The following is a 27506-nucleotide window of genomic DNA, read 5'->3' as shown; positions in this document are numbered from 1 at the left end:
AAAAAAAAAAAAAAGACTGATTCACATAATTTTCAACTTAGCTCTCAGACAATGCAAAATTAAAAATTTTAACTAAAGTGGTACACATTAAATTAGGCATAGACTCCTTAGAGACTAGTAAATGTATAATGCCTATCAAAATCTATATAACTCCAAAGATTATTTTCATTAAAAACTAATAAAAATGTCCAGAATTTCCCTACAGACATAAAATAGAAATACTGTCAAAAAGGAATTCCCTTTTACTTTCGTTAGCATTTGGTACATCATCAGCACTTTTACATCAAAGACTTTGGATAAAAGAGAAGCTAAGGATTCTAAGCTGAAAATTTAAATCTTTTCTGAGTGTGTGTACAGCTATCCTATCTACATTAAATTAGTACCACTTACTTTGGTGAGTAAAATTATGTTCATAATACATATCAAAACAGACACAAAGAAAATTTAAGTTGAAAACAATCAGATACATGAAAAGATTTCTTAAAAATTAATTGAGATTTTATTACATTTTAGCATACCAATTCAAGTGGAATATTTAATAATTTTAGGAAGAAGAGATTTTATTTTCTAATAAAAAATATACTTCTAACCATTATTTTTATTTAAATTTTCAGGAGTATAAACATGTATGCACATTCAAGACCTATCAAAATTCTTAACATTTTAAGTAATAATAGTTTCTATTACATACTAAATGTATTTTTGGTATAGAGAAAATAAAATTATACACAAAAATTATAAAATAAGCTTAATACAATTTATAAGTATTCCCAGACAGGTGGTTTTACAATTTAAGAAAATTAGCATTAATATCAGCCCTGATTCCCATCCAAAAAATTATGAAAAAACAATGGGTGAGTTCTCCCTTCTCACCTGGCCTGTCCACTTGATATGTTCCATTCTTCTCGCTGACCAGTAGTTCGTGATTTTGATTTGTCTTTGCAAACAGAGTCAGGTTGTTTCAAAGTGCGTTTGGCTGGAGGAGACACGTGGCTATCACTTAAACTACCATCAGCTTCAGCTTTCTGAAAGAAAAAGTTTAAAATGTATTTACTATTCTTATTAAAATTCATGGAATTCTTAAATTCCTGGATAGTGTTTATTTAACCAAAAACTATCTACTGAAGGAATCCCTCTGCAAGTGTAGCAAAATGTAATCTGTAAATACAGAAACAAAAAACTTAGAAAGATAAATTTATGCTCAAAAAAGTATGTTTAGCTTTTATTTTAAAATAATTTCAAACCTACAGAAAAGATGTGTAGATATATATTTTTATGACATGATTCATCATTCCTCTCCAAAATAGTCCAGTGTGTAACTCAGAAAGCAAGAAAATTCTGCTACATTAGTATCATTCAATCCTTCCAACTAGGAAATCATCATTGATACAACACAGAGTTAATTTGCAGATACATTCAAATGTTATCAAATGTCCCAACATGGTCTCTCTTTCCTTTCTGCTTCAGAATTATATCCAGGAACATATACTGTATGTAGTTATCATACCTCCTCTGTCTCCTATCTGGAACAGTCCCCTCAGTTCCTCATGCCCTCAGTTAAGAATATAGTCTTTTTAATTCTCTGGAATGACCATCAGTCTGGGCCTACCTGATGTTCCTCGTAACCCAATTCAGGCCATAACATTCATGGAAGGATATACAGACATGATACTATGCATATTGTATCTACCCATCATTAAGAATAATCTTGATCACCTAATCAAGTTGGTGTCTGCCAGGTTTTCCCACTATAAAGTCACTATTTTTCCCTTTGTATTTGATTAGTTTATGTGAAATCATTCTTAAAATTAACCAATACTCTGTTCTTCATCAAACTCACTAGCCACAACATTCACTGACTACTACTTGCCTTTATCCGATACCATCATGGTGGTAATTATCTAATCCAATCACTCCTATATAGTTTAGTTGGCATCCTAGTAAGAATTTTCCCTCCCCAACCCTCCTTATTCAATTCATTCACTCATTTCCTAACTGGGGGGAAAGAAAAAGGCAAGATTTCCTCAAGTTTGTTCAGTAAATTAATAGAAATTGCTAGGAGAAACAAAGGAAAGCTCATAATCAAATAAATTTCAGAAAACAATGAGGTCCAAGGTTTTTTGCTTCAGGACTTGTAAGAGTCTTTAGTATGTTAATATGCAGGGACTTCCCTGGCAGTCCAATGGTTAAGACTCTCTACTTTCAATACAAGAGGCCCAAGTTCTATCCCTGGTAGAGGAACTAAGATCCCACAGGCCACATGGTGATACAGAAAAAAAGTTAATATGCAATATAAATCTCCAAGTATGGATGACAGTATATAACAATTCACAAACTTATTTAACAAGCTCTTTTTTCACGGAGCATCTGTCAGTTCAGTTGCTCAGTCATGTTCGACTCTATGGGACCCCACGGACTGCAGCACTGTCCACCACCAACTGGAGCTATCTGTAGGTACTGAAGTTTCACAAACACACTCTGGGAATAAGTACTATGTACTTATTGAATTAAAGGAAAAACAGTAAAAGTATTTGAAGTCAAGCCATTTTTTAAATATGTGAGTTATTATACAACTCTGTAAATATTATATAACTAATGACTTTGAACATCATAAGTCATATGAGTTTATAAGTTTATTTACTAGTCATTCTCTCATATTCTACAGGCTTTTTACAGCTTCATTCAGGAGTATCTCTCAAAGTGTTGTCCTAACTGAAATACTAACTAAATAGTATCAGTGATACTAACTGAATCAGAAAGCACCTGATTTGTCATTAAGAAACATAACCTGCTAAACTAGAACCTTGGGTGGAGGTGGGATATTTTCAATGAGGGCCTCCAAATGATTCTCAACACACAGAAGTCTGAGGACCTCCAGCATATAAAAGATTTAAGTATAGCATGATACACATCATTTTAAATGCTGCACGGTACCACTCCTACAGTGAAAACACTTCAATCGTGACTCGGCGTATAAACAGCATTACAAAGGATTCCCTCCCTCCAAAGAACTCTAGGGATTTAAGTAAAGCAAAAAAACCAAGATGCAAATACTACAAAATAATTACTTCAACACCATCTAATTAACTTCAAGCTTTGGGAAAGCTTTACCTACAAACCTGATACCAACAGTTCACCTTTAATAGGATGATCATAATGCTTAACTTTAACTTCTTCAAAGCATTTTACTAGTTAATTATAACCTAACCCTTTGAGGGAAGGCGTTGCTAGTTTCAGGATAAAAATATTTAGGAGAGATTATGCAATCTACCCATAGTCATTTAGCAATATGTGTCAGAGTGATTACAATCCATGAGCAGGAAAGGCATTTCAAACAAAGGGAATAATTTCATTTAACAAACATTTGTTGGAGACCTACTGTGCACATAAGACATGGGGTGAGGACTAGGTAATGGTTTAAAAAAGAGACTAAAGCCTTCTTAAACCTTAAACACAATCTACTGAACTGATAGCTACAGTAATGATATATAGCAAATTATAGTAAGTACTGTAATAGGAATGGGATTCCTTGGTGGCTCAGATGGTAAAGAATCTAGAAATACACAATTCTCTGAAAGCAAAAAATGGTAACTGCCAGCTGAGATGAAGGAAGACATCATAAATCATGTGGATTTTATTTTATAACAATAATGGAACACCTAGAATTGACAGAGGAACATGATTCAATGATGTGATATATTCCGAGAGGTATAATAATAATAATGTCAAATCGCACAAAAAATAAAAGTACAATAAACAGTTGTCCTTCCCACCTAAGTGACTTTTTGACTAAATTCTAACCTTCTAAAATAGGTAGAAAAGTTTTCCAATTTGTAAAAGTTAATCCCTTGAGTTTCTTAAACCATACTCATCAGCTACCACAAATATTAAACACTATTCTACCATAAATCTCCTAAAATTAGGTAAAAAAAACTTGAGAATAATGAAACAGAGAAGAATTTTATGCTGCCCCGGTTTTCAGGGAAGACTTCCTGCCCAGATTAGAATTTGTTCAGAAATCTAGAACCTGGACTTAAAAGACAAAAAGAATGTACCCAAGCACAGCATTAAAAAATGAAAAATTCAAGGCAGTAAGTGAATTAGTAAACCAAGAGATTGATTCAAGTCCTGATAATGGATTCATACAGCATTACAGATGTAGAAAATAAGAAATTGATTCCAGGAAACAGAATAACTAAGAGATTCAGTTCAGTTCAGTTGCTCAGTCTTGTCCGACTCTTTGCGACCCCATGAATCGCAGCATGCCAGGCCTCCCTGTCCATCACCAACTCCCAGAGTTTACCCAAACCCATGTTCATCGAGTCAGTGATGCCATCCAGCCATCTCATCCTCTGTCGTCCCCTTCTCCTCCTGCCCCCAATCCTTCCCAACATTAGGGTCTTTTCCAGTGAGTCAGCTCTTCGCATGAGGTGGCCAAAGTATTGGAGTTTCAGCTTCAACATCAGTCCTTCCAATGAACACCCAGGACTGCTTTCCTTTAGGATGGACTGGTTGGATCTCCTTGCTGTCCAAGGGACTTTCAAGAGGCTTCTCCAACACCACAGTTCAAAAGCATCAATTCTTCGGCACTCAGTTTTCCTTATAGTCCAACTCTCACATCCATACATGACTACTGGAAAAACCATAGCCATGACTAGACAGACTTTTGTTGGCAAAGTAATGTCTCCGCTTTTTAATATGCTATCTAGGTTGGTCATAACTTTCCTTCCAAGGAGCAATCGTCTTTTAATTTCATGGCTGCAATCACCATCTGCAGTGATTTTAGAGCCCAAAAAAATGAAGTCTGACACTGTTTCCACTGTCTCCCCATCTATTTCCCATGAGGTGATGGGACAAGATGCCATGATCTTAGTTTTCTGAATGTTTAGCTTCAAGCCACCTTTCCCACTCTCCTTCTTCACTTTCATCAAGAGGCTTTTTAGTTCCTCTTCACTTTCTGCCATAAGGGTGGTGTCATCTGCATATCTGAGGTTATTGATATTTCTCCCAGCAATCTTGATTTCAGCTTGTGCTTCTTCCAGCCCAGCATTTCTCATGATGTACACTGCATATAAGTGAAATAAGCAGGGTGACAATATACAGCCTTGATGTACTCCTTTTCCTATTTGGAACCAGTCTATTGTTCCATGTCCAGTTCTAACTGTTGCTTCCTGTCCTGCATACAAGTGGAACACCAATATCAAATGTAAAGACAGGGTGGGCATAAAAAGTGGTTGCTGTGTTTTAGGAGCTATGGAGGAAGGTAGAGGGATGTGGGGGGAGGGAGGTAGTCTACAGCTGCTGATGGGAGAAATGTAACAGTTAATTATGATTTTGAAAGTTAGGTTTAGAATTCTAGCCAGAAATCTAGGGAGATGTCTATCAGATTGTGGGAAACGCAGTTCTGAGACAGAGTGATGTGAGGACTAGCGATAGATATGAAATTATACTAAAGGGGTCACAGGTAACATACAGAGTGAAAAAACAAGAGAACAAAAGTAAAAAACCTTTAAAAAATGTCTATATTACAGAGATGAGCTAAAAGGATCTCACATAAACCAGAGAAAAACACAGTGTCTCACTCAAACAAGGGGACTGGAAGTTGGTCATAAAAAGATCAGATGGGATAAAAGCTGGTAAATGTGTGTATTGATAATTAGGAGGCCATTGTAACTTCTGATAGGGCAATTTCTGCAAAATGCTGAGGTGAAAATCACTAAGTGAAGAATTGAGTGAGTGGTGAGAATGTACAGGTGATAAACCACAAAGCTACTCTTGAAAGTGTCAGAATTAAGAAAAACAAGATGGTAGTCTTAAAGAGGTTACAAAGTCAGAGAAGTCAGTGAAGAATTTTTTTTTTAAGAAACCTGGATTCTTGTAAATAGAAGAAAAGGGACCACAGAAAAGAATAAGCTATAATAAAAATTTAAAGAGGGGAATTCCCTGGTGGTCCAGTGATTAAGACTTGGTGCTCTCACTGCTGGGTTTCATCCCTGATTAGGGAACTCTGTTCAGTTCAGTCACTCAGTCGTGTCTGACTCTTTGCGACCCCATAGACTGCAGCACGCCAGGCCTCTGTCCCTCGCCAACTCCCAGAGTTTACTCAAACTCATGTCCATTGAGTCAGTGATGCCATCCAACCATCTCATCCTCTGTTGTCCCCTTCTCCTGCTTTCAATCTTTCCCAGCATCAGGGTCTTTTCAACTACGTCAGTTCATCGCATGAGGTGGCCAACGTATTGGAGTTTCAGCTTCAGCACCAGTCCTTCCAATGAATATTCAGGACTGATTTCCATTAGGATGGACTGGCTGGATCTCCTTGCAGTCCAAGGGACTTTCAAGAGTCTTATCCAACATCACAGTTCAAAAGCAAAAATTAAGATCCCACAAACCATACAGCAAGCCCCTTCCCCCCAAAAAGAGCCAGATAACTGATGAGGAAAAGAACCTCAAAGAGAAAAGAAAAAACAGAATAGGGACAGCCCCTGTTAGAAAGTATATTGGTGCCATCAATCTGTTCCAGTTTCCTTTATAAGACAGCTTTTTCTTCCACCTTTTGAAAAACTGGGTACTCCTGTGTTCATGAGAGAGCTTAAAAGTGTAGTCAATTTCTTTTTCTTTCATTTGTAAAAAGAATTCACAGAGGCAGCAGTTACCATGACTTCAGAAAACAAAACTCACACTGCTATTTATTTTCTTAGAGCCAATACTATTCTACAAAGTCCTAAAACTTCAGACACACAAAATATCCTAAAATTTCCTCAAATATCCTAAGAGCAACAGCTTACTAGTTTAATATTTCTAAATAATCATCATGAAAGACTACAGAAAGGGGGAAAAAATATAGAAGTGAGCTGAGGAGTTATAAAAAGATAAAAATAGTTTATATCTCTTACAGTTTAAACTGCAATTTTCTTCCTGGAAGATAATATCTTTTTATCTGAAAATATTACATGACTTAAAATGACAAAGAGACAATGGGCAGCATAAAACATGCCACAGACTTAAACGAGAGAACAGTCTCCTATTGCAGCACTACCACTGTGACTCAAAAACTACCATTTACTTCACGTGCTGTGCTTAGTCACTCAGTCTGACTCTATGCAAACCCATGGACTGTAGCTCGCCAGGCTCCTCTGTCCATGGAATTCTCCAGGCAAGAATACTGGAGTGGGTTGCCATTTCCTTCTCCAGGGAATCTTCCCAACCCAGGGAACGAACCCAGGTCTCCCACACTGCAGACAGACTCTTTACCATCTGAGCCACCAGGGCAAAAGATTCTTAAAACCAGGTTGAGGAAGTATTCGGTTGGCCAAAAAGTTTCTTCGGTTTTTAAGTGATAGACACATTTTTCACTTTCACCAAGAACTTTATTGAACAATGTATTCACCATTTTGTTCCATTACCTGGTGGCTCAGACGGTAAAGCATCTGCTACGATGTGGGAGGCCCGGGTTCAATCCCTGGGTCAGGAAGATCTCCTGAAGAAGGAAATGGCAACCCACTCCAGTATTCTTGCCTGGAAAATCCCATGGATGGAGGAACGTGGTAGGCTACAGTCCATGGGGTCACAAAGAGTCGGACACGACTGAGCAACTTCACTTTCACTTCACTTTTCAGTCAACTTCATAATTCCACCTTCCCAAAATTTTTTATCTTACTGAGCAAAGAACTATTCTAGGTGCCTTTTACAGTCTTTTGAAATTTTTCCACTTAGAGAATTTTTGTAAAGACTGAAATAAATGAAAATCTGAAGGTGCAATGTCTGGTGAATACAGTGGATAAACCAGAACTTTCCAAGCAAGCTCTAACAGTTTTTGCCTGGTCATCAGAGAAACATGCAGTCTCGCTAAATGTCTTCATGATCAAAGAATATCCATTTTCTGTTGACTAATTCCAGACAATTTTCATCGAGCACTGCTTTTAGTTGCTCTAACTAGGAGCGGTACTGTTGGAATTAATTGTTTGGAATCTGCTCCTGCTCATAGTAGGGGACTCCCTTCCAATCCCACCATATACACATCACCTTCTTGGGATGAAGATCGGCCTTTGGTGCGGTAGATGGTGGTTCATTTCACTTGCCCTACAATCTCTTCCATTCCACATTATTGTACAGTATCCATTTTTTATCACCCATCACATTTTTAAAATGGAACATTTTCATTACATTTAAGTAGAGAATTATATGCAGAAATGCAGTCAAGGTTTCTCCTGACTAACTTACGTGGAACCCCATCACCACAGCGATGAACATAACCAAGCTGGTGCAAATGATTTTCAGCACTTGATTTGGGTATTTTGAGTATGTAGGCTCTCTTCCATGTAGTGTAACATAAATTGTTCTCAATCAATATTTCACTTTGATTGGCATCAACTTCAACTGGTCTCCCCCTCCATGAAGCATCATCCAGTGAGAAATCTCTAGCATGCAAACTTCCCAAACCACTTTTGACACATTCCATCAGTCAAAGCACTGACTCCATGTGTTATACAAATGTTTTTGTGCATTTCAGTGCATTTTTACCTTTCTTGAAACAATAAAGCATAATTTGATGAAAATGTTGCTTTTTTCTTTCATCTTCAATATTATAATGGCTACACAAAAATTCAACAATTTTGTAAGTTTGTTTGTTTTGTAATGCATGCTGATGTGACAGCTGTCACAATACAATCTAACAGAAATGTTTCAAATGGGGTTAAAGACAGCTAAGTGCTACTAGGAAAAAACCAAACTATTTGACCAAGCACTAAAAGTAACAAATGTCTACAACTATAGCCTGACAATGGATAGTCTCAAGTAAGGATACTTGCTTGACTTTGTAGTAGTAAGATAACTTCATAAGCATATTATCTTCAGTGATCCATTCCTTCCACAAACAAAATTTACTAACACCTATTACTGTGTTATCTTGTTCCCAGGTGGTGCAAGTGGTAAAGAATCCACCTATCAATGCAGCAGACACAAGAGACACCGGTTTGATTCCTGGGTCAGGAAGATCCCCTGGAGAAGGAAATGGCCACCGACTCCAGTATTTCTTTGCTAGAAAATTCCACAGACAGATGAGCCTGGCAGGTACAGTTCACGGGGTCCGAAAGAGTTGGAAATGACTGAGCTCACATCTACATATATATTACTTTCAGTTCAGTTCAGTCGCTCAGTCATGTCTGACTCTTTGCGACCCCATGAATCGCAGCACACCAGGTCTCCCTGTCCATCACAAATTCCCAGAGTCTACTCAAACTCATGCCCATCGAGTCGGTGATGCCATCCAGCCATCTCATCCTCTGTCGTCCCCTTCTCCTCCTGCCGCCAATCCCTCCCAGCATCAGGGTCTTTTCCAATGAGTCAACTCTTCACATGAGGTGGCCAAAGTATTGGAGTTTCAGCTTCAGCATCAGTCCTTCCAGTGAACACCCAGGACTTATCTCCTTCAGGATGGACTGGTTGGATCTCCTTGCAGTCCAAGGGACTCTCTCCAAGAAGAGGCTTCTCCAACACCACAGTTCAAAAGCATCAATTTTTTGGCACTCAGCTTTCTTCACAGTCCAACTCTCACATCCATACATGACCACTAGAAAAACCATAGCCTTGACCAGATGGACCTTTGTTGGCAAAGTAATGTCTCCGCTTTTTAATATGCTATCTAGGTTGGTCATAACTTTCCTTCCAAGGAGTAAGCGTCTTTTAATTTCATGGCTGCAATCACCATCTGCAGTGATTTTAGAGCCCAAAAAAATGAAGTCTGACACTGTTTCTACTGTCTCCCCATCTATTTCCCATGAGGTGATGGGACCAGATGCCATGATCTTAGTTTTCTGAATGTTAAGCTTTAAGCCAACTTTCTCACTCTCCTCTTTCACTTTCATCAAGAGGCTTTTTAGTTCCTCTTCACTTTCTGCCATAAGGGTGGTGTCATCTGCATATCTGTAGATACTAAATAATACTTGACAATTAAACAGTCTGTCCTTAAAGAAACTTAATTCCTAACTCCTTAAATTGGCCAGTAAAAGTATATAACATGCTTGCTCCTTGGGAAAAAAAGCTATGACAAACCTAGATAGCGTACTAAAAAGCAGAAACATCACTTTGCTGACTAAGGTCCATATAGTCAAATCTATGGTTTTTCCAGTAGTCATGTACAGATGTGAAAGTTAGACCGTCAGGAAGGCTGAACCTGGAAGAATTGATGCTCTCAAACTGCGGTGCCAGGGAACACTCTTGAGAGTCCCTTGGACTGCAAGGAAATCAAACCAGTCAACCCTAAAGGAAATCAACACTGAATACATTCATTGAAAGGACTGACACTGAAGCTGAAGCTCCAATACTTTAGCCACCTGATGCAAAGAGCCAACTCACTGGAAAAGACCCTGATGCTAGAAAAGACTGAGGACAAGAGCAGAAGAGGGCAACAGAGGATGAGACGGTTAGATGGCATCACTGACTCAAAGGACATGACTCTGAGCAAACTCCAGGAGATAGTGAAGGGGACAGGGAAGTCTGGTGTGTTGCAGTCCATGGGATTGCAAAGGGTCGGACTTGACTTAGCAACAATTGCCAAAAATGTTGCTTTTTTCCTTTCATCTTCAGTATTAAAATAGCTACACAAAAATTCACCAATTTAGTAAGCTTTTTCTTTAAGCCACAGCTGATCTGACGCTTGTCACACTACAATCTAACAAAATTGTTTCAAATGGAGTTAAAGATAACTAAGTGTTACTAAGAAAAAAACAATTTGGCCAACCACTAAAAGTAACATATGTGTACAGTTACAGCCTAACAGTGGATACAGTCTCAAGTAAGGATATTTGCTTGGCTTTGTAGTATTAACGTAACTTCCTAAGTTTATTATCTTCAGTGATCAATTCCCTCCACAAACAAAATTTACTAACATCATCTATTACTGTGTTAGATACTAAATATACTTGATGATCAAAGTCTACCCTTTAGGAAACTTAACCCCTAACTCCTTTCGTCAGCCAGTAAAAGGTACAAAAACAAGTGTGGAGACTTTTGGGGAGTAGGGTGCATATTTATTTAGCCTATTCATTGAACAATTTGGCAAAAACTATAAAAGTTTAAAGTATAATATACCTCTGACTCAATATTTCCACTTTGCCTAGAATCATGTGACATTATTTATAATATTAAAAACATGGAGAAAACCTAACTGTGTATCAACAGGGAAAAGTTAAAGAAGTGAGGTGTAAAGATACAACAAAATGTTAAAAAGCTAGCAAGAAGGACAGATATGAAAGAATGTACATGATACACAGTTAAAGAGAAAAAATAATTATAAGTAGTATATAAGGTATGATTCCATTTCTGTTAAAAGTTTACACATACAGGGAATTCCCTGTTGATCCAGTGGTTAGAACTTCATGCTTTCACTGCAGGGGGTAAAGGGTTCAATCCCTGGGTCAGGAAACTAAGGTCCCACAAGTCATGTGGCACAGTCAAATAGATACAAACAGAGACAGAGATAGATATATAGATACAGATATATAAATATATACACAAACATATAAATAACCCATAGTTACATGTGCAATGGTCTGGAAAGATATATACCAGCTTTAACAGTGGTTATCCCTGGGAAGAATGAACTAGAGGAATCATGGGAGTGGGGAAAGTCCTTTAATTTTTTTCTGCACATTTCCATATTATTTGAAATACTGATTTCATGACTTGAAATAAATATTTGTCTAAGAGCTGAGGTAGAGAGTCTTGTGTGCTCCTTTACCTTCAGTGTCTGGCACATCAAGTCACTCAATAGACACTAAAAATTAAAGAAAGAAACTTACATTTCCAGTTGAACTGTTGCTTTTAAAATCAAATGGCCTTAGGCAACTATCATTTCTCAATTCTCCCATCTAATAAACTTGGAGACTTAATTAGAAGAGTAAAAACTAAAACATGAAAATTAAGTTACATTTTTTAATTCATTTAAAATACTTCCAAAATTTTCATACAGAAACTACCCTTCATCAGTTTCTCTTATGTTTGTACACATCTCTCAAAGAAGTTTCCCCTGTTTCTATATACATATTTTAAATTATTACAATGTGACACTGATTAAGAAGGTACAGTGTGCTAGGGCTTGACTTTATTTTTTAAAATTGGATTCCCTTAATTTGCACAATCAAGTATACAACTGCAACACTCACCCTAAGTGTGAGCACTGAAGTATACTTTAGATAAAGGATGTTAGTAAGCTATAAGGGAAATGAACTTTCATCAAGCAACTTCAAGGTCCCTGACAAGTGAGCCACTTAACAGAGGTAACAAAATGCTCAACAGAGGTCTGCAACAAGAAGCACCGAGTCTTATTTACTCAAATTGTTGTTGTTCAGTTGCCAAGCTGTATCTGACTCTTTGCAACACCATGGACTGTGGCATGCCAGGCTTCCCTGTCCTTCACTATCTCCTAGACAGTGAACTCATGTCCATTGAGTCAGAGATGCCATCTAACCATCTCATCTTCTGTCGCCCCCTTCTCTTCCTGCCTTCAATCTTTCCCAGCATCACAGTCTTTTCCAGTGAGTCAGCTCTTCACATTAGGTGCCCAAAGTATTGGAGCTTCAGCATCAGACTTTTCAATGAATATTCAAGGCTGATTTCCTTTAGGATTGATTGGTTTGATCTCCTTGCAGTCCTAGGGACTCTCAAGAGTCTTCTCCAGCACTACAATTCAACTGGACTAGCCTGGTGGCTCAGACGGTAAAGTGTCTACAATGTGTGAGACCCAGGTTCAATCCCTGGGTTGGGAAGATCTCCTGGAGAAGGAAATGGCAACCCACTCCAGTATTCTTGCCTGGGATATCCCTTGGACAGAGGAACCTGGTGGACTACAGCCCATGGGGTCACAAAGAGTCAGACACGACTGAGCAACTTCACTTCCACAGTTCAAAAGCATCAATTCTTTGGCACTCAGCCTTCTTTATGGTTCAGCTTTCACATATCACAAGTCCCCAGACTTACTCTTTTTATAGGGATTTTTTTCCCAAACCATCTTTAAAATAGTAGGAAACAAAAATATTGCCAAAATATTATCTTCACATTATATGCCTGCTCCTCTCCCTACACCCACCCCCTGAAAATCAGGCAGCAAGCAATTACTGCAAAAAATCACTGTCTTGTATTTCATATCCCCATAGGCTACTGTTCATTCTTCTAATCTCAATACTAAACACTACAACTCCAGATAGTCTAGTAAAAATCTGCCTATATACAGTATTTTCTGACGGTACAATGGCAGCCTTCTTCACTTTTTCAGATATTTGTGAAAACTGAATGAACAGCATCAAACAGTAGTGATAAATACAGATGAGACAGTAAGAAACAGACATGTAAAAGACAACTAGACTTAAATATTACCCTACTACTAATGCCTATTTGGCTTTCTACAGGCCACTTAACCTCTTCAGCAATTCAATTTCCTCAGCTGTAAAGTAAGTATACCATCACCTGCCTCATGGGGTTATTGCAGGGGTTGAATAAGACAGCATTCAACACCTGGTATGTGATGCTAAGTAAACCTTAGTTTACTCCTCTCCTTATCAGAATACCCCCAAATGGGCCAAATTGTTGGGCAAATTGCAGCATATAAATACAGCAAAACTGAAGACCATCAAAATGAAAATAATTTCAAATGAAGCTACTTTCCATTCATTCTTTCAAAAACTCTTTACTGGCGGTCCAGGAGTTAGGAGTTAGTGCTTTCATTGCAGTGACCCAAGTTCACTCCCTGGTCAGGAAACTGAGATCCTGCAACCTAAGTGGTGGAGAGGGGCGAAGAGGAGACTGTTGAGCACCACATCTGGAAGGCATTGTTGCAGGCACTCAGGATACAGGTGTGAACATGACAATCTCTATCCTCAAAGAACATCAGAGTTCCACTCAAAACATTCAGTGAGTAAAGGATTAGAACTCTTAGCACGCTGAGAATCCATGTCATCTGGCCCCTACCTTGAACTGATTTATTCTGTTAACAATTTCTCATGTATCTTCCACATGCATACTTAGAGCCATGAAGGCAGGGACTGTGTTTTAGTTACCCTCTATTCTCAGAGTTCAATCCTCACAATTTTCACCCACTAGATTGGTTACTTATTATGTTATTCATTCACTCATTTAACAAGTATTTATTAAGCATCTTCTATATGTCAGATGACATACTAGGCCCTGGGAATACAGCAGTTGTGAGGAAAATGAAATATAGCGCCTGGTCCCAGGGAGTTTATAGACTATTCTAATAGAAGAGTCTAGGAAACAAAGACTTTAACCAAAGGTATATATTCTACCTACAGATTAAACAACCTAAAAATGAAAATTTTTTAAATCTTTAAAAAAAAAAAATCTTATGCCAAAATACTTACAGCTCAAAAGCATCTGAAGTTTAGAATCTTACAGCATATACTCAAAGTATCTATAAGCTAAAACAAATCATGACCTATTAATTTTAACATAGCTTTTCTATTGTTTGACATAAGCCACATACAACACTTGCCTCTCTAAAAAATTGTCTAATGCATACTTAAATAAAGTTAGCACATTTTACATACGGTTTTCCCCCTACCTTTGTACTTCCATAGAACTTTTTACCAAAAATTCTGTATGTTTTTTACTCAATGACTCATTTTTCACAGAATTCTCCCCCAGAGCAGACACATAACAGAAACATAAAACATTCCTAGTACAAGATCAAAAACCCAAATATCAAGAAACCACTCAGGAACATACACAAATGAAACCTCACTATGTGTCCAAAAATAAAAGGCCAAATACATAACTCAAAATAATGCGGCACTTTCCTAATGTGGACCCTTAAAGAGACAGGATCACTCCCCATTCAGGTGCAGACACTGGTTGGGCTCCTTACTTCTTATAACAAGTGTTAATCCTACCACCTGTCCACTGAGCTTTCAGAGGTTACAGATTTACCTATAATCAGTATTTAGAAGACATGCAATCAAGGATGTATCCAAGGATGGTTAAAAAGATTATCTGCCAAGGAAAATGACTTGAAGAACTAGTATGCATTCACTTCTACAAGTGTAAATTTTATCCATGACCTAAAAAACTGCAAGTCTATATATCTGGACTACAGAAATGGCCAACAAATGAATCTTTTTTAAGTTTCATTTTCAGTTCAATCCTGGATATAAGCCTATGAACTTTATAGCTGCTTTTAGTTCAAAACTGTGACAGGGGAAATTGTTTTACAACATTACACAATGCCACCTATGGTGCTCCATATGAATTTGACATAAGGAAAAATTTGCTCTACTCTGAGGAATTTGTATATTTCTCTACTTATCTGAGAGTTATATATATGGTTATATTTCCCTCTCAGACTTCTTTTCCAGGTTTAACCCTCAACTTCCACCATGCAGCTTCTACTACTCTTGCAAATAAATGAATGTCGGAAAAGAAAAAGTACAGAATGGTAAAAGAGCCTATTAAAGAAGGCCTGAGAGGTTTTTTCCTAAAAAATAAAAATCAAGCAGATTTACCTATAGTTACTCAAGATAGTATTTTGATTCTCTCAACTAAGATTCAAAAAGCACAAAAAGCTAGTGACAAGCCAAAAGTATCAACAAACAGGCCTAAAAGAGATTTAAAAAACAAAGGAGTTGAAATATTTTTTAAAAGCTGCTTTCCAACTCTGACTACAGCATGAGTTTGCTGCAAGTGACCCTTAGCAAATAAATGCTAATTAACTGACCTCAAAGAGGTCAAGTTTTATACACGGTAAACAAAGCCAAGTATACAGGAGAAATTATTACACAAGAAACTGCAGAGTACAAGTCAACTTGACATTAAAATAGTGTAGGCACAAAAAAATTATTCCAATAACCTACAGTATGTATCATCTTTATTTCACCACCCTACACACACTTGGGGAAAAGGCAAAGCTATGACAGCTCATGGTTCTAAGGCTTTTTAGAGCAAATAAAATGTCTCTAGACACAGTGGATCAAATAGTCTAAAATGAGAGAGGACAGATGGGGTGGGGGCAGGGGTGAAATCAGCATCACCTGTAAAGTGAAGAACATCACACAAAAATAGAAAAGGGGGAATCACTTCATTTCATATTAAGAGGAATACATCTCTTACTACAAAAATGTCTCCTAAATCAACAGCACAAGCAACCCCATTTTCCACCAAATAAGTCTTTATAGATACTAGCAAATATCTAAGACACACAGACATAGAGGGTGCCTTTTAAGTACACCAGAAAGGGTGAGTCAGGAATGCTAAATTCTTGCAACAGAAAAAAACTTGAAAGGAAGAGCTTACCAAACCCAAATCAACCCATTTCAGAAAAATACAGCAAAGAAATACACTGCATGCTTCATAAATATACAGTCTATAAACTTAAATTGAGAATTATTATTTACCCTCTTCTAAAGGACCAATCACAATACAGGATTAGTAAATATCCTAAATTTCTCAGCGAAAGCAATTAGATCATTCCATCATCTACTCGGATCAGAATACAAATCTTCTTAAAGCCGAAAAAAAATATTTCATAGTAAATATTCATTGGCCTGTTGTTCATGGTCTTTTTAAGCCATTTTGAAAGGTTCTTTGAAACTGTTTCATTAGTATCTCTCTGGAAAGAGCTCTAACATCTTTCATTCTTCTAGCAATTTAAAAGCTACCACATGTTCATTTCCACGTTAGATTATTGATTCCTTGCCTTTTAACATCTCCATAACAGCTGCTTGACAAATTACCTCACCTCATTCCTCAGGGGGGTAAGGACAGCATAATATCCATGAATTCAAAAATGGAACCACAAAATGATCAGTGACAGATGAGCTAATTGCTTCAGATTGAGACACTGCTCTAGTAGAGAAGGCATTCATAGCATGATACAATTAAATGCTTACACTCTAAATATTTTATTTGTACTTAAGGGTACAGGGAAAACCTATCTTCCTTTTATTTCTGAAGATGTTAGCTTCAGAAAGTCAGTAAGCTTATATGTGTTTGGAATAATTTCGACAGAAAGTCGAGTTTTCAGAATAATTATTCTGAATAGTATGCACAACTTTCAGACTTAACTTTCTTATTTCAACCTAAGAGAGCTGTAAGACCCAAAATAGTCTACTGACAGGGCAATTTTAAAAATATTTTCCAGATTTTTAGCAAAGTAAAGGCCAAACGTATTTTCAAAGACACAACATATTTCAGAAAAGTAAAGTAAAATGTGTCTATTGTATTTGCCTTAGTTCATTCTGATTAGTGTCCGAACTGTATGAGATACAGAGAAAAAGAATACACAAACATAATCTTATAAACCCCCATAGAAAATATTGCTTTCCTCCCCTAAGAATAACAAAATGGTGTGGATTTAAAGGAGTTATTTTAAATGAACAATGTCCAGTCAAATTGCTCTTAGAAAATTAGCCTCTCCCTAGACAGAAGCAACACACTCTTTTTCTTAATTCGTAACAAATCTCATAACACAACCTTATCGATTCCTTTAAAGTGATAAAACATATGTGCTAGCTTAGAGCTTTACCTTATAATAAATTTCGGTATCTACCACTTTAAAAAAAAAATACTAAATCATCACCGGTGTTCTTCAAATGTCACTTTCGCAGTAATGGGACAACGGTGGTGTTAACTCACCTTTTATAAACTATACGTATTACCCGGACGGAGACATCCAAGAAACCAAACAATTTGGAGATGATAGTGCCTACTACCAGTAATATTCGACATGTTTCTTTAGACGTGCCCCTTTTGCGATCTTAAGTCTCTACTAGAAAACTCTACCGAGTCCCTTCTAGAACCCTGGTTAGCGGGCTGGCTGATTCCAGACATCACGTTTGATCGCTCCTGCCTGGAGAGGCGATAGTGTTGATTTTGTTTTTAAAGTTGCTGTCAGAGCAGCTACAAACTTTTTTCAGCATCCCTGCCTGGCTGCCAACTGGAGCTCTCCGCTCACTTCCTCACCAACTTGAACCACCCCCAAACAGTTTGAGAGTAAGCTGGAGTCAGACACCGGCAGGAGCTGACACACTTCACAAGAAGGGTTTGACACCGCAGAAAACTTTCACTTCTCCTCTCCAGCCCTTCCGAACGGGGACTCTGGCCCCTCGCTCATGCTCCCCTAGAATTCCTCTCTCTGGCCGGACAAGGACACAAGAAAGCAGGCTGTTCTGATGTCCCCGAAAAGACAAAACCCCCCCCTCCCCCGCAATAACCCTCACCCCTGGACTCAAGTCCCGTTCTTCACACAAAAGAGCGCGGCCAGCAGCGCTGTCGCGGCCCTACCTAGCCGGCTGCCACCCTCCACCGCACCCGCAGACCAGGTTTCCAGCCGCCCGAGCGGTCCGCACCGGAGGCTTCCTGCCCCGACCCGGCCAGACAAAGCCCCGGCGGCCGGGCCAACCTGCCAGCCTCCGGACTCGGGCCGCCGCGCTCTTACCCGGGCCTCATCCAGGGCGACGCCGGCGCCGCCGCTTCCCCCGGCCTTGGCGGCGGGGCAGCTGGCAGCACGGGTCTTGGAGGAGCGGGTCCGAGAGGAGATGAAATGGCTACTGCCTCCGGTTGCCCCGGGCTCTACTCCGGCCCCAGGCCCAGGCCCAGGCCCAGGCGACTTAGATCCGAGAAGGCGCAGAGAGCTCTTCCGGGTGTTCACCATGGTCCAGCCAGGAGGACGGGGTCCACGCCGCGCTCGCGGCGCCCGCCGCGCCGGGGAGACCGAAGGAAGGCCGGCCCGCTGGCCGGGCAGTCAGGGCCAGTGGAGCCGGGCCGGGAAAGACAAGCCGAACCAGACTCCGAGGAGCGCAGACAGAGACAGGCGAGAGCAGGGCAGAGGAAGAGAAGTCGGCGTGCGAAGACAGGTAGCGGGAGACGGGAGCGATGCCCCGGGCCGAAGGCTGAGACTCTCTGCCGGCTTCGCCCTCCTCAGCGGGAGCCGAGCGGAGCCGCCATTTCTGCCCCTTTCTCTCCCGTTCTCACTCTCTAGCTCCGTGCGTCAGGGCTCCAGCGCCGCAGGGCCGACGAGACCGCTTCCGGCCTGGCCGCTGCGGGGCGCTGCAAGGCCGGCCAGCCCTTCTCTAGCCGGCTTTTCCCTCCTCTTCCCCCGCCCCTCCAGTAGGCCCCTCCCAGCGGCGGGCTGTCAGCGCTCGGCGGCCACGGAAGGGACGCTCTGGGCTGTTAGCTCTATGGTTTCCAGGTCTGGCCTGCCGCCGAGGAAGTGAGGATGAGAAAAACCAGAATGTGCTCGGGGCGAGTTAGCGCGCTGGAGTCGGTCGTGGAACCTTCATACCCGGCCAGGCCTGGCTACCCCAGCATGCCCACCATCACCCCCAGGTGCCCTGGATGGAGCCAGAAAGGACTGGCAAAGGCCGAGGATAGAGGGGGACCGGTGAAGACGAGGGCGTGGTGACCTGAGTGGGAATCCCAGGGACCCCAAGGCAAGACATTGAACTTGAGTCGTACTTTTCAGGACTACAAAAATGTGAATGATAATTGTGATAAAAACAGATCTGTGTCGTATCTGGCACATGGTTAAGCTTAAGAAAGAACTAACGCTAGAACCCTGCGTCTTTAAACAAAGCAAGGCACTGTCGTTTTCTGTAACGTTAGCCAGACCTAAGGCGGAGTCCACGAAGAATGAATTCTTCTAAGAACTTCCACTGTTTTCTGCCCGGGCAAGAATTAAAAATACAAAAAGCTGAACACAAAGATACAAAATGTGCCATTTAACTTTCACAGAAAAAGATTAAGGGACACAATATGAAAAGCTATTCTTTGTAAATAAGAATTATATTCATTTCCAAAAATTGCCTCACCTATAAAAATTGAAGACTCGAGAAAAGTCTTGTAAAAATCAACAAGCTGGAACAAAATTAGAGAATTCCAGCCATCCAAGCTACTAATTGTTCAACAAAACTGTATAATGCACTGGGAATGGAAATGGTTTTTCTGTTGGAGAAGCAGTACAGATTCCAGGAAAGCAGAGAAGTCCCTCTTACACTAATTTGCATACCACACCCTCCCCAGAACACTTCACCCACTATTTAAAACCCGATTCTTGGGTATGGAGACCTCCTAATACAAGATTTCAGTTTTCCTGTGTCAACTAGCTATGAGATCATTGAACAAAATAAAGTTTCATTTCCTCCAGAAAGAATCTGGCTTTATTATTCAAAGTATCCTGAAAAGGTGTATGGTATGCAAATTAGCAGACAAAGGACTTGCTTCTGTATTTGTTTCTGTAGTCCTAAACTGAGAAAGTCAGATTGTTATTTGAGTTACCACAACCTAGATCAAACCAGTCAATCCTAAAGGAAATCAACCCTGAATATTCATTGGAAAGACTGGGTGCTGAAGCTGAAGCACCAATACTCTGGCCACCTTGATTTGAAGAGTCGACTCATTGGAAAAGACCCAGATGCTGGGAAAGACTGAGGGCAGGAGGAAAGGAAGCAACAGAGGATGAGATGGTTGGATGGGATAACTAATCCAATGGACATGAGTTAGAACAAATGCTGGAAGTTAGTGAAGGACAAGGAAGACAGACAAGCTGCAGTCCATGGGGTCACAGAGTCGGACACAGCTTAGCTAGAGAACATCAAAAAAATGACAACAATGTTGCCTTTTTCCTTCCAGCTTCAATATTGGCTACACAAAAATTACCAATTTTGTAAGTTTGTTTTTTTAATACATGCTATTGTGACAACTGTCATGATACAATCTAACAAAATTGTTTCAAATGAAGTTAAAGGCAACTAAGTGCTACTAGGGAAAAAAAAAAAACTATTTGTTTTTTGCTAGAAGTAACAAATGTGTACAGCTACAGCCTAACAGTGGATACAGTCTCAAGTGAGGATACTTGCCTAGCTTTGTAATATTAACATAACTTCATAAGCTTATTAACTATATTCAGTGATCCATTCCTTTCACAAACAAAATTTACTAACACCTATTAATGTGTTGGGCTTCTCTTGTGCCTCAGCTGGTAAAGAATCTGCCTGCAATGAGGGAGACCTGTGTTTGATCCCTGGGTTGGGAAGATCCCCTGGAGAAGGAGAAGGCTACCCACTCCAGTATTCTGGCCTGGAGAATTTCATGGACTGTATAGTCCATTGGGTCACAAAGTCAGATATGACTGAGTGACTTTCACTTTCATTACTATGTTAAATACTAAATATATTTGACCATTAAACAGTCCTTCCTTCAAGAAACTTAATGCTTAACTCCTTAAATCAGACAGTAAAAGGCATAGAAGACGCTTATTGGAAGAAAAGCTATGACAAACTTAAACAGCATGTTAAAAAGCAGAGACGTCACTTTGCCAACAAAGGTCCATATAGTCAAAGCTATGGTTTTTTCAGTAGTTCTGTAAAACAGTACCTTTACTGGGCTTCCCAGGTGGTGCTAGTGGTAAAGAACCTGCCTGCCAATGCAGGAGACATAAGAGACATGGATTCAATCTCTGGGTCAGGAAGATCCCCTGGAGGAAGACATGGCAATCCACTCCCATATTCTTTCCTGGAGAATCCCATGGACAGAGGAGCCTGGTAAGCTACAGCCCATAGAGTCACACAGAGTCAGACACAACTGAAGCGACTTAGCACATACCATTTACTGTTTATTCAAACCCTAACTGGTGTCAGATACTCTGTCAAGACCAGGAAACACGGAGGGTTGTTTCTTGTTGTTTTTTATTAACAATATACTTCTGGCCCTCAAAGAGCTCACAGACAAGAAGGGAACAGAGACAGGCAAGGAACCAGTAAGCTGCCAAACAATGTGATTAGAAAAAATAAGGCAGAAACTTCTAATTCAAGCAGAGTTTAGAGAAAGCTGAGAAGTGATGACTTCTGAGATGCATCCTGAACCACAAAATGAAGAAAGAAAAAATGGGCCCCAAAAAATGAAAGTTTGAAGAAGATATGAAAGAGTTGCTTGTTTTACACAGTATAGAGAAAATAACTGAAAAATCAAGTAAAATCATTTTTTAAGCCTTACTTTAAACTATATGAGCTGGCAAGATGCTAAAGAATACACAGACCAAAAACTAAGTCACAAGAGGAACCCAGACAAGCAAACAAAGCTGTAAAGACAGCTTTCACTTTCAGTACATTTGCTCAACTCCAGTGAGCTTGATCTATTTTTCTCTGCCTATGGAAGATAGAAGAGACAGAAGACAAAGTCCAGAACCTGCTTAAGTTACAGAATCTAATGTACCTTGCAAAATCCTGGTACAAAAAGGATATATCTGAGAAGGGTGAATTAGAAATAAACCAACCAGAACTTCCCTGGTGGTCTAGTAATTAAGAATCCAACTTCCAGAGCAGGGGACACAGGTTTGATCCCTACTCAGGGAAATAAGATCCCACATGCTGAGGGGCAACTAAGCCCTGGGTCTCAAGTACTGAGCCCAAGCACTCTGTAGTCCTCACAATAAAACTAGAGAAGTCCATACCACAATGAAGCTCCAGCATAGTGAAAAAAGAAAAAGAGAAAAGAAATCAACCAGCCTTCCTATCACTATTCTCCAGGAAGCTGTAAGAACTGTCTTGCCCAACATCTACACTAAGAATGAGAGGGGGAAAAAACATATCCCTTAAGAATTCAAAACAACAAACCAGCCCTCAATTATAGCCTAAAGTTACCAAATCTGATAGTATGAAACCTCAGGTTAAATCAAAAGATCCTAAGCACAAAGCAAGGGTTAAACGTAAATTATCTCCAAAAAAATGCACCTTCAACAGGATATGCAAATATATATAGTCTCATGAACATGACTCAGTAAAAAAAAAGTCATCAAAAACAGCCAACATACACACACACACACACACACACACACACACACAAAAGCCCAGACAGCATAAAAGAATAAGACCCACAATTTTATATTGATTAGAAATATGTAACATGGACTTCATCAGATATAAGATTTTCACTCAGTGAATGGCCTGGTAAAGATTATGAAAAGCAAACAACGGACTGGAAAAAAAAAAAACATTTACAAATCACATATCTCACAAAGGACTCATCTAAAATATAAAAAGAACTCTCAAAATTCAACATTTAGAAAACAATCCAATTAGAAAATGAGGAAAAGATCAGAAGAGCTATTTCACCTAAGATGATATATAGATGGAAAATAAGAATATAGAAAGATTTCAACATCACTAACCAGTAATGACATGCATATTGACACTATGATGAGTTATTACATACCTATTAAAAAACTAAAATAAAAATTAGAGTTTTTTTTAATTTACCAATGCTGGTGAAGAGGCAAAGAAACTGGATGATTCAATCATTGCTGGTGAGAATGCAAATAGTACAACAAATCCAAAAAAGTTTGCCTGTTTCTTAAAAATCTAAATACAAACTTACAATACAGACCAGCAATTGGAACCCTGCATATTTATTCCAAAGAAATGAAGAGTTAACATCTACATAAAAATCTGTAGACCATAGTTCATGGCAACTTTATTTGTAATAGCCAAAACAAACAAAAACAAAGTTGCTCATAGGTCAGTGGTTAAACAAACTTCAGTGCATCCAAAACACAATACTACTCAACAATAAAAAGGAATTAACTAGTGATATATACAAAAGCTTACGAATCTCAAATGCATTAAACTTAAACAGAAGGAAGGAAATAATATACATATGACAGCATAAAACAACATAATAGAAAACAAATAACAGAGAAATTCAAAATCAGAAGTTGATTCCTGGGAATTCTCTGGTGATCTAGTGGTAAGAATTCAGCACTTTTACTGAGAAAGCTAGGGTTCAATCCCTGGTTAGGGAACAGAGACACAAGGCACACATCACACCCAATATAAGATTTTAAAAGTTGTTTCCTGTAAAAAGGAAAAAGGACAGAGAGAGAGAGAGAGAGAAAGGAAAGATAATCCACTAGCCAGACCAATCAAGGGGAACAAAGGAGAGAAGACGCAAATTTCAAATTTCAGGAAGGAAGTATTATAAATATCACTCAAAATTTTAGACTTCAAGTCAGCAAACATTTTTCTGATTATAAATGGCCAGTTTGTAAATATCTCAGGCTTCACAAATGGTCTGTGTCACAGATTCTTTGTTCAGATTTGGTTTTTGGTTTGTTTATTAACAATCCTTTAACAATGTAAAAACCATTCTTAGTTCACAAATGTACATAAATAGGTCACAAACTAGATTTGGTCCACAGGTTACTAATTGCTAACCTTTACTATAAATATTAAAGGGACAATTAGTAAATAAGAAACAACTTAACTTTGTGCCAGTAAGTTCCAAAACAAAACATAGGTAGGCAAATTGCTTAAAATAAAGCTAATTACTAAAACTCATGCATGAAGAAACAGATAACCTGAATACCCCTATCATTAATTAAAGAAATGAAATATGTAATAAAATACTATCCCACAAATATTACACCAGTCCCAGATGACTTCAGTGGTAAATTCTATTAACATCCAATATGTAAGGAAAAACAATGCCATCCCAGGTCAGGGAACTAAGATCTCACAAGCCATGTGGTACACACAGAATGTAAAAAAAAAAAAAAAAGAAATTTAAACTGACTCAAGAAAAAAAAGAAAATCTATAACAGAACTGTATTAAGAGACTGAATCAGTAATCAAAACCTCCCAACAAAGAAAAACCCAGAACCAGATGACTTTACTGGTTCTATCAAACATGCCCACCAAACATGTAAAGGTGAACTAACACCATCCTTCTCAAAATAGTGAAAATAGAAGAGGACCCACTTTCTAACACAGTCTATGAGACCAGCATTACCTTGATACCAAAGTTAGATAAAGATATCACAATGAAGGAACTGCAGGGCAATATCCCTTATGAACGTAGATGCAAAAGTCCTCAAAAAAATACTAGCAAGTCAAATCCAGCAGAATATTAAAAGAACTCTACACCAAGACCTTGGTATCATGGTCGGATGGTATCTTCGATGGACATGAATTTAAGCAGGCTCCAGCAGTTGGTGATGGACAGGGAAGCCTGGTGTGCTGCAGTCCATAGGGTCGCAGAAAGTCAGTCATGACTGAGTGACTGAACTAAACTGAACTGAATGCCAGCCATGACCAAGTGTGATTTATCCCAAGTCCATTTAATGGGGAAAAGGACAGTTTCCAATGAGTGGTGCTTGGAAGACTATATTCACACACAAAAGAGTGAGGTTGGCCCCATATCTTACATCACATATGAAGACTAATTCAAAATGGATTAAATACCTAATGTAAGAGCAAAAACTATAGAATGCTTAGAAAAAACATAGAGGAAAATCTTCATGACATTTGATTTGGCAATAGTTTCTGTCAAAAGCATAAGAAAAAAAAGAAAAAATAGATATATTGAACTTCATCAAAATTAAAAACTTATGTATCAAATTTCACTATCAAGAGTGAAAAGACAACCCACAGAATAGGAGAAATGTTTATAAATCACATATCTGATAAGGCATTAAATTCTAGAATACATAAAAAGCCCCTACAACTTGACAATAAAAAACAACCCTAGTTATAACTGGGCAGGGTTTCCTTGGTGGTCCAGGGCTTAAGAATCCACCTGCTAATGCAGGGGACATGGGTTCCATGCCTGTTCCTGGAAGATTCTGTACCTACCTGCTACAACATGATGAACTTTTAAAACACTATACTAAGTGAAAGGATAAATATTATATGATCCCATCTATAAAAGATAACTAAAATAGGGCAACTTCATAGAGACAGAAAATAGAGATTATCAGAGTCTGGAGGAGTTGAGAGTGGATTGAGGTGTTATTGTGTAAATGGGTACAGAGTTTCTGTTTGGGTGAAGAAAAAGTTTTAGAAGTGGATATAAGTTACAAAAGTGGATACAATCTAGTTACACAAGATTGTGAAAGTAATTAATGCTACTTAAAAATGGTAAAAACAAGACAAACATAAAAATCTTGTGGTATTGGGAGTATTGTTCTATTGTTACAAAGCCAACAAACAGATCAGCAGAACAGAATACAGATCAAGAATACAGGGCCCAGAAATAGCTCTTAGTGTTGATGAGAATTTGGTATATAAGATAGCATTAGAAATTTATAAGAAAAAAAGGGACTATTTGATAGATGGTCTTGGGACCATGGGCTTTATCTGTTAGATGTAACACCAGATGAGTATACGTAAATCTAAGTCCAAGATGTCAACTTGTTCTTTAATAAGCAAGATGGAAGGGCATTAAAATAGATTATTTGCTGAATATAGTTAAGCAGATTAAACTATTGGGTTAACTACAGGTGTACTAGTACCACCTTCCCTGAGGCCCAACTAAAAGATTAATAGGAAACCAATAAACAGATTTTCACTGAAAAAAAAAAAGTAATACACCAAATTAATAGAGTGAATTTGGACCATAAAGGTTAAGTACTGAAGAATTGATGCTTTTGAATTGTGGTGCTGGAGAAGACTCTTGAGAGTCTTGGACAGCAAGGAAATCAAACCAGTCAATTTTAAAGAAAATCAGCCCTAACTATTCATAGGAAGGACTGATACTGAAGCTGAAGCTCCAATACTTTGGCCACACCTGATGTGAAGAGCCAACTTACTGGAAAAGACCTTGAAGCTGGGATAAACTGAGGGCATGAGAAGACATCTAAAGAGAATGATACAGTTGGATGGCATCACTGATACTATGAGTTTGAGCAAATTCCAGGAGATGGTGTAGGACAGAGAAGCCTGGCATGCTTCAGTCCATGGGGTCACAAAGAGTTGGACATGACTTAGCAACTGAACAATAACAACAATAATAGAATGAAGGGGAAAAAACACAATTTTCTGACACAGAAAAGTATTTGACAAAATGCAATAACTGTTTGGGCTTCCCTGGTAGCTCTGTTGGTAAAGAATCTGCCTGCAGTGCAGGAGACCCAGGTTCAATCCCTGGGTCAGGAAGATCCCCTGGAGAAGGGCATGGCAACCCACTCCAGTATTCTGGCCTGGAGAATTCCATGGACAGAGGAGCCTAGCAGGCTACAGTCTATGGGGTTGCAAAAAGTCAGACAGGGCTGGGGACTAAGCACATGCTTTACTCATCTCTTGAGAAAGTCCCAAGCATACCTTTCAAATCCTTTAATCAGATAACACCTTGCCTAACTTGTGGGTTCTTTCCAAAGATCAAAGAAGCCAAAATGAAGAACAAGTAATTAACAGATGGCCAGATCTCTTCCCTCCCTTCCCCTGAAAGAATCTCCCAAACTGTACAACCAAACCCTGTGAACAAGATAACACCTATAGGAAAATCACAATAAGTCAACAGGCCTGCAGGCCGTTGAGATGGCAACAACTCTGACTCTTAATCTTAATAATTAACTGAGATTACTGCCCTCCTTCCCTTTAAAAGCAGACTCTTCAGAGGTGGTTTTTGGGGGACGTTGAATCCACTGTCACTTCAGATTGCTGGCATTCTGATGAAAAGCACTTTTCCTTTACTACCAACATTTGTGACTATGTAACTGATTTTGTAAGTAG

General features: G+C 38.9%; 1 protein-coding gene across 2 annotated transcripts in view; it reads right to left on the bottom strand.

Moving 5' to 3' along the window:
• Positions 1-19043, bottom strand: part of ATAD2B (ATPase family AAA domain containing 2B) — a 122570-nt gene extending 103527 nt beyond the window's left edge. The window contains exons 1-2 of one of the 2 annotated variants that reach the window (XM_070451180.1): positions 18443-19043; positions 874-1025 (exon numbers count right to left, since the gene is read on the bottom strand). In XM_070451180.1, coding sequence (XP_070307281.1) covers positions 874-1025; positions 18443-18658 — 368 coding nt within the window. In that variant the 5' untranslated portion in view covers positions 18659-19043. The remainder of the gene's footprint in view (positions 1-873; positions 1026-18442) is intronic. The other variant, XM_070451170.1, reaches the window with a different exon arrangement.
• Positions 19044-27506: the final 8463 nt, after the last annotated feature.

This window comes from Odocoileus virginianus, chromosome 2, assembly GCF_023699985.2.
Source record: "Odocoileus virginianus isolate 20LAN1187 ecotype Illinois chromosome 2, Ovbor_1.2, whole genome shotgun sequence".
NCBI classification, from domain to species: domain Eukaryota; kingdom Metazoa; phylum Chordata; class Mammalia; order Artiodactyla; family Cervidae; genus Odocoileus; species Odocoileus virginianus.
The sequence above is the reverse complement of the archived record's forward strand: the minus strand, read 5'-3'. Positions and strand labels throughout refer to the sequence as shown.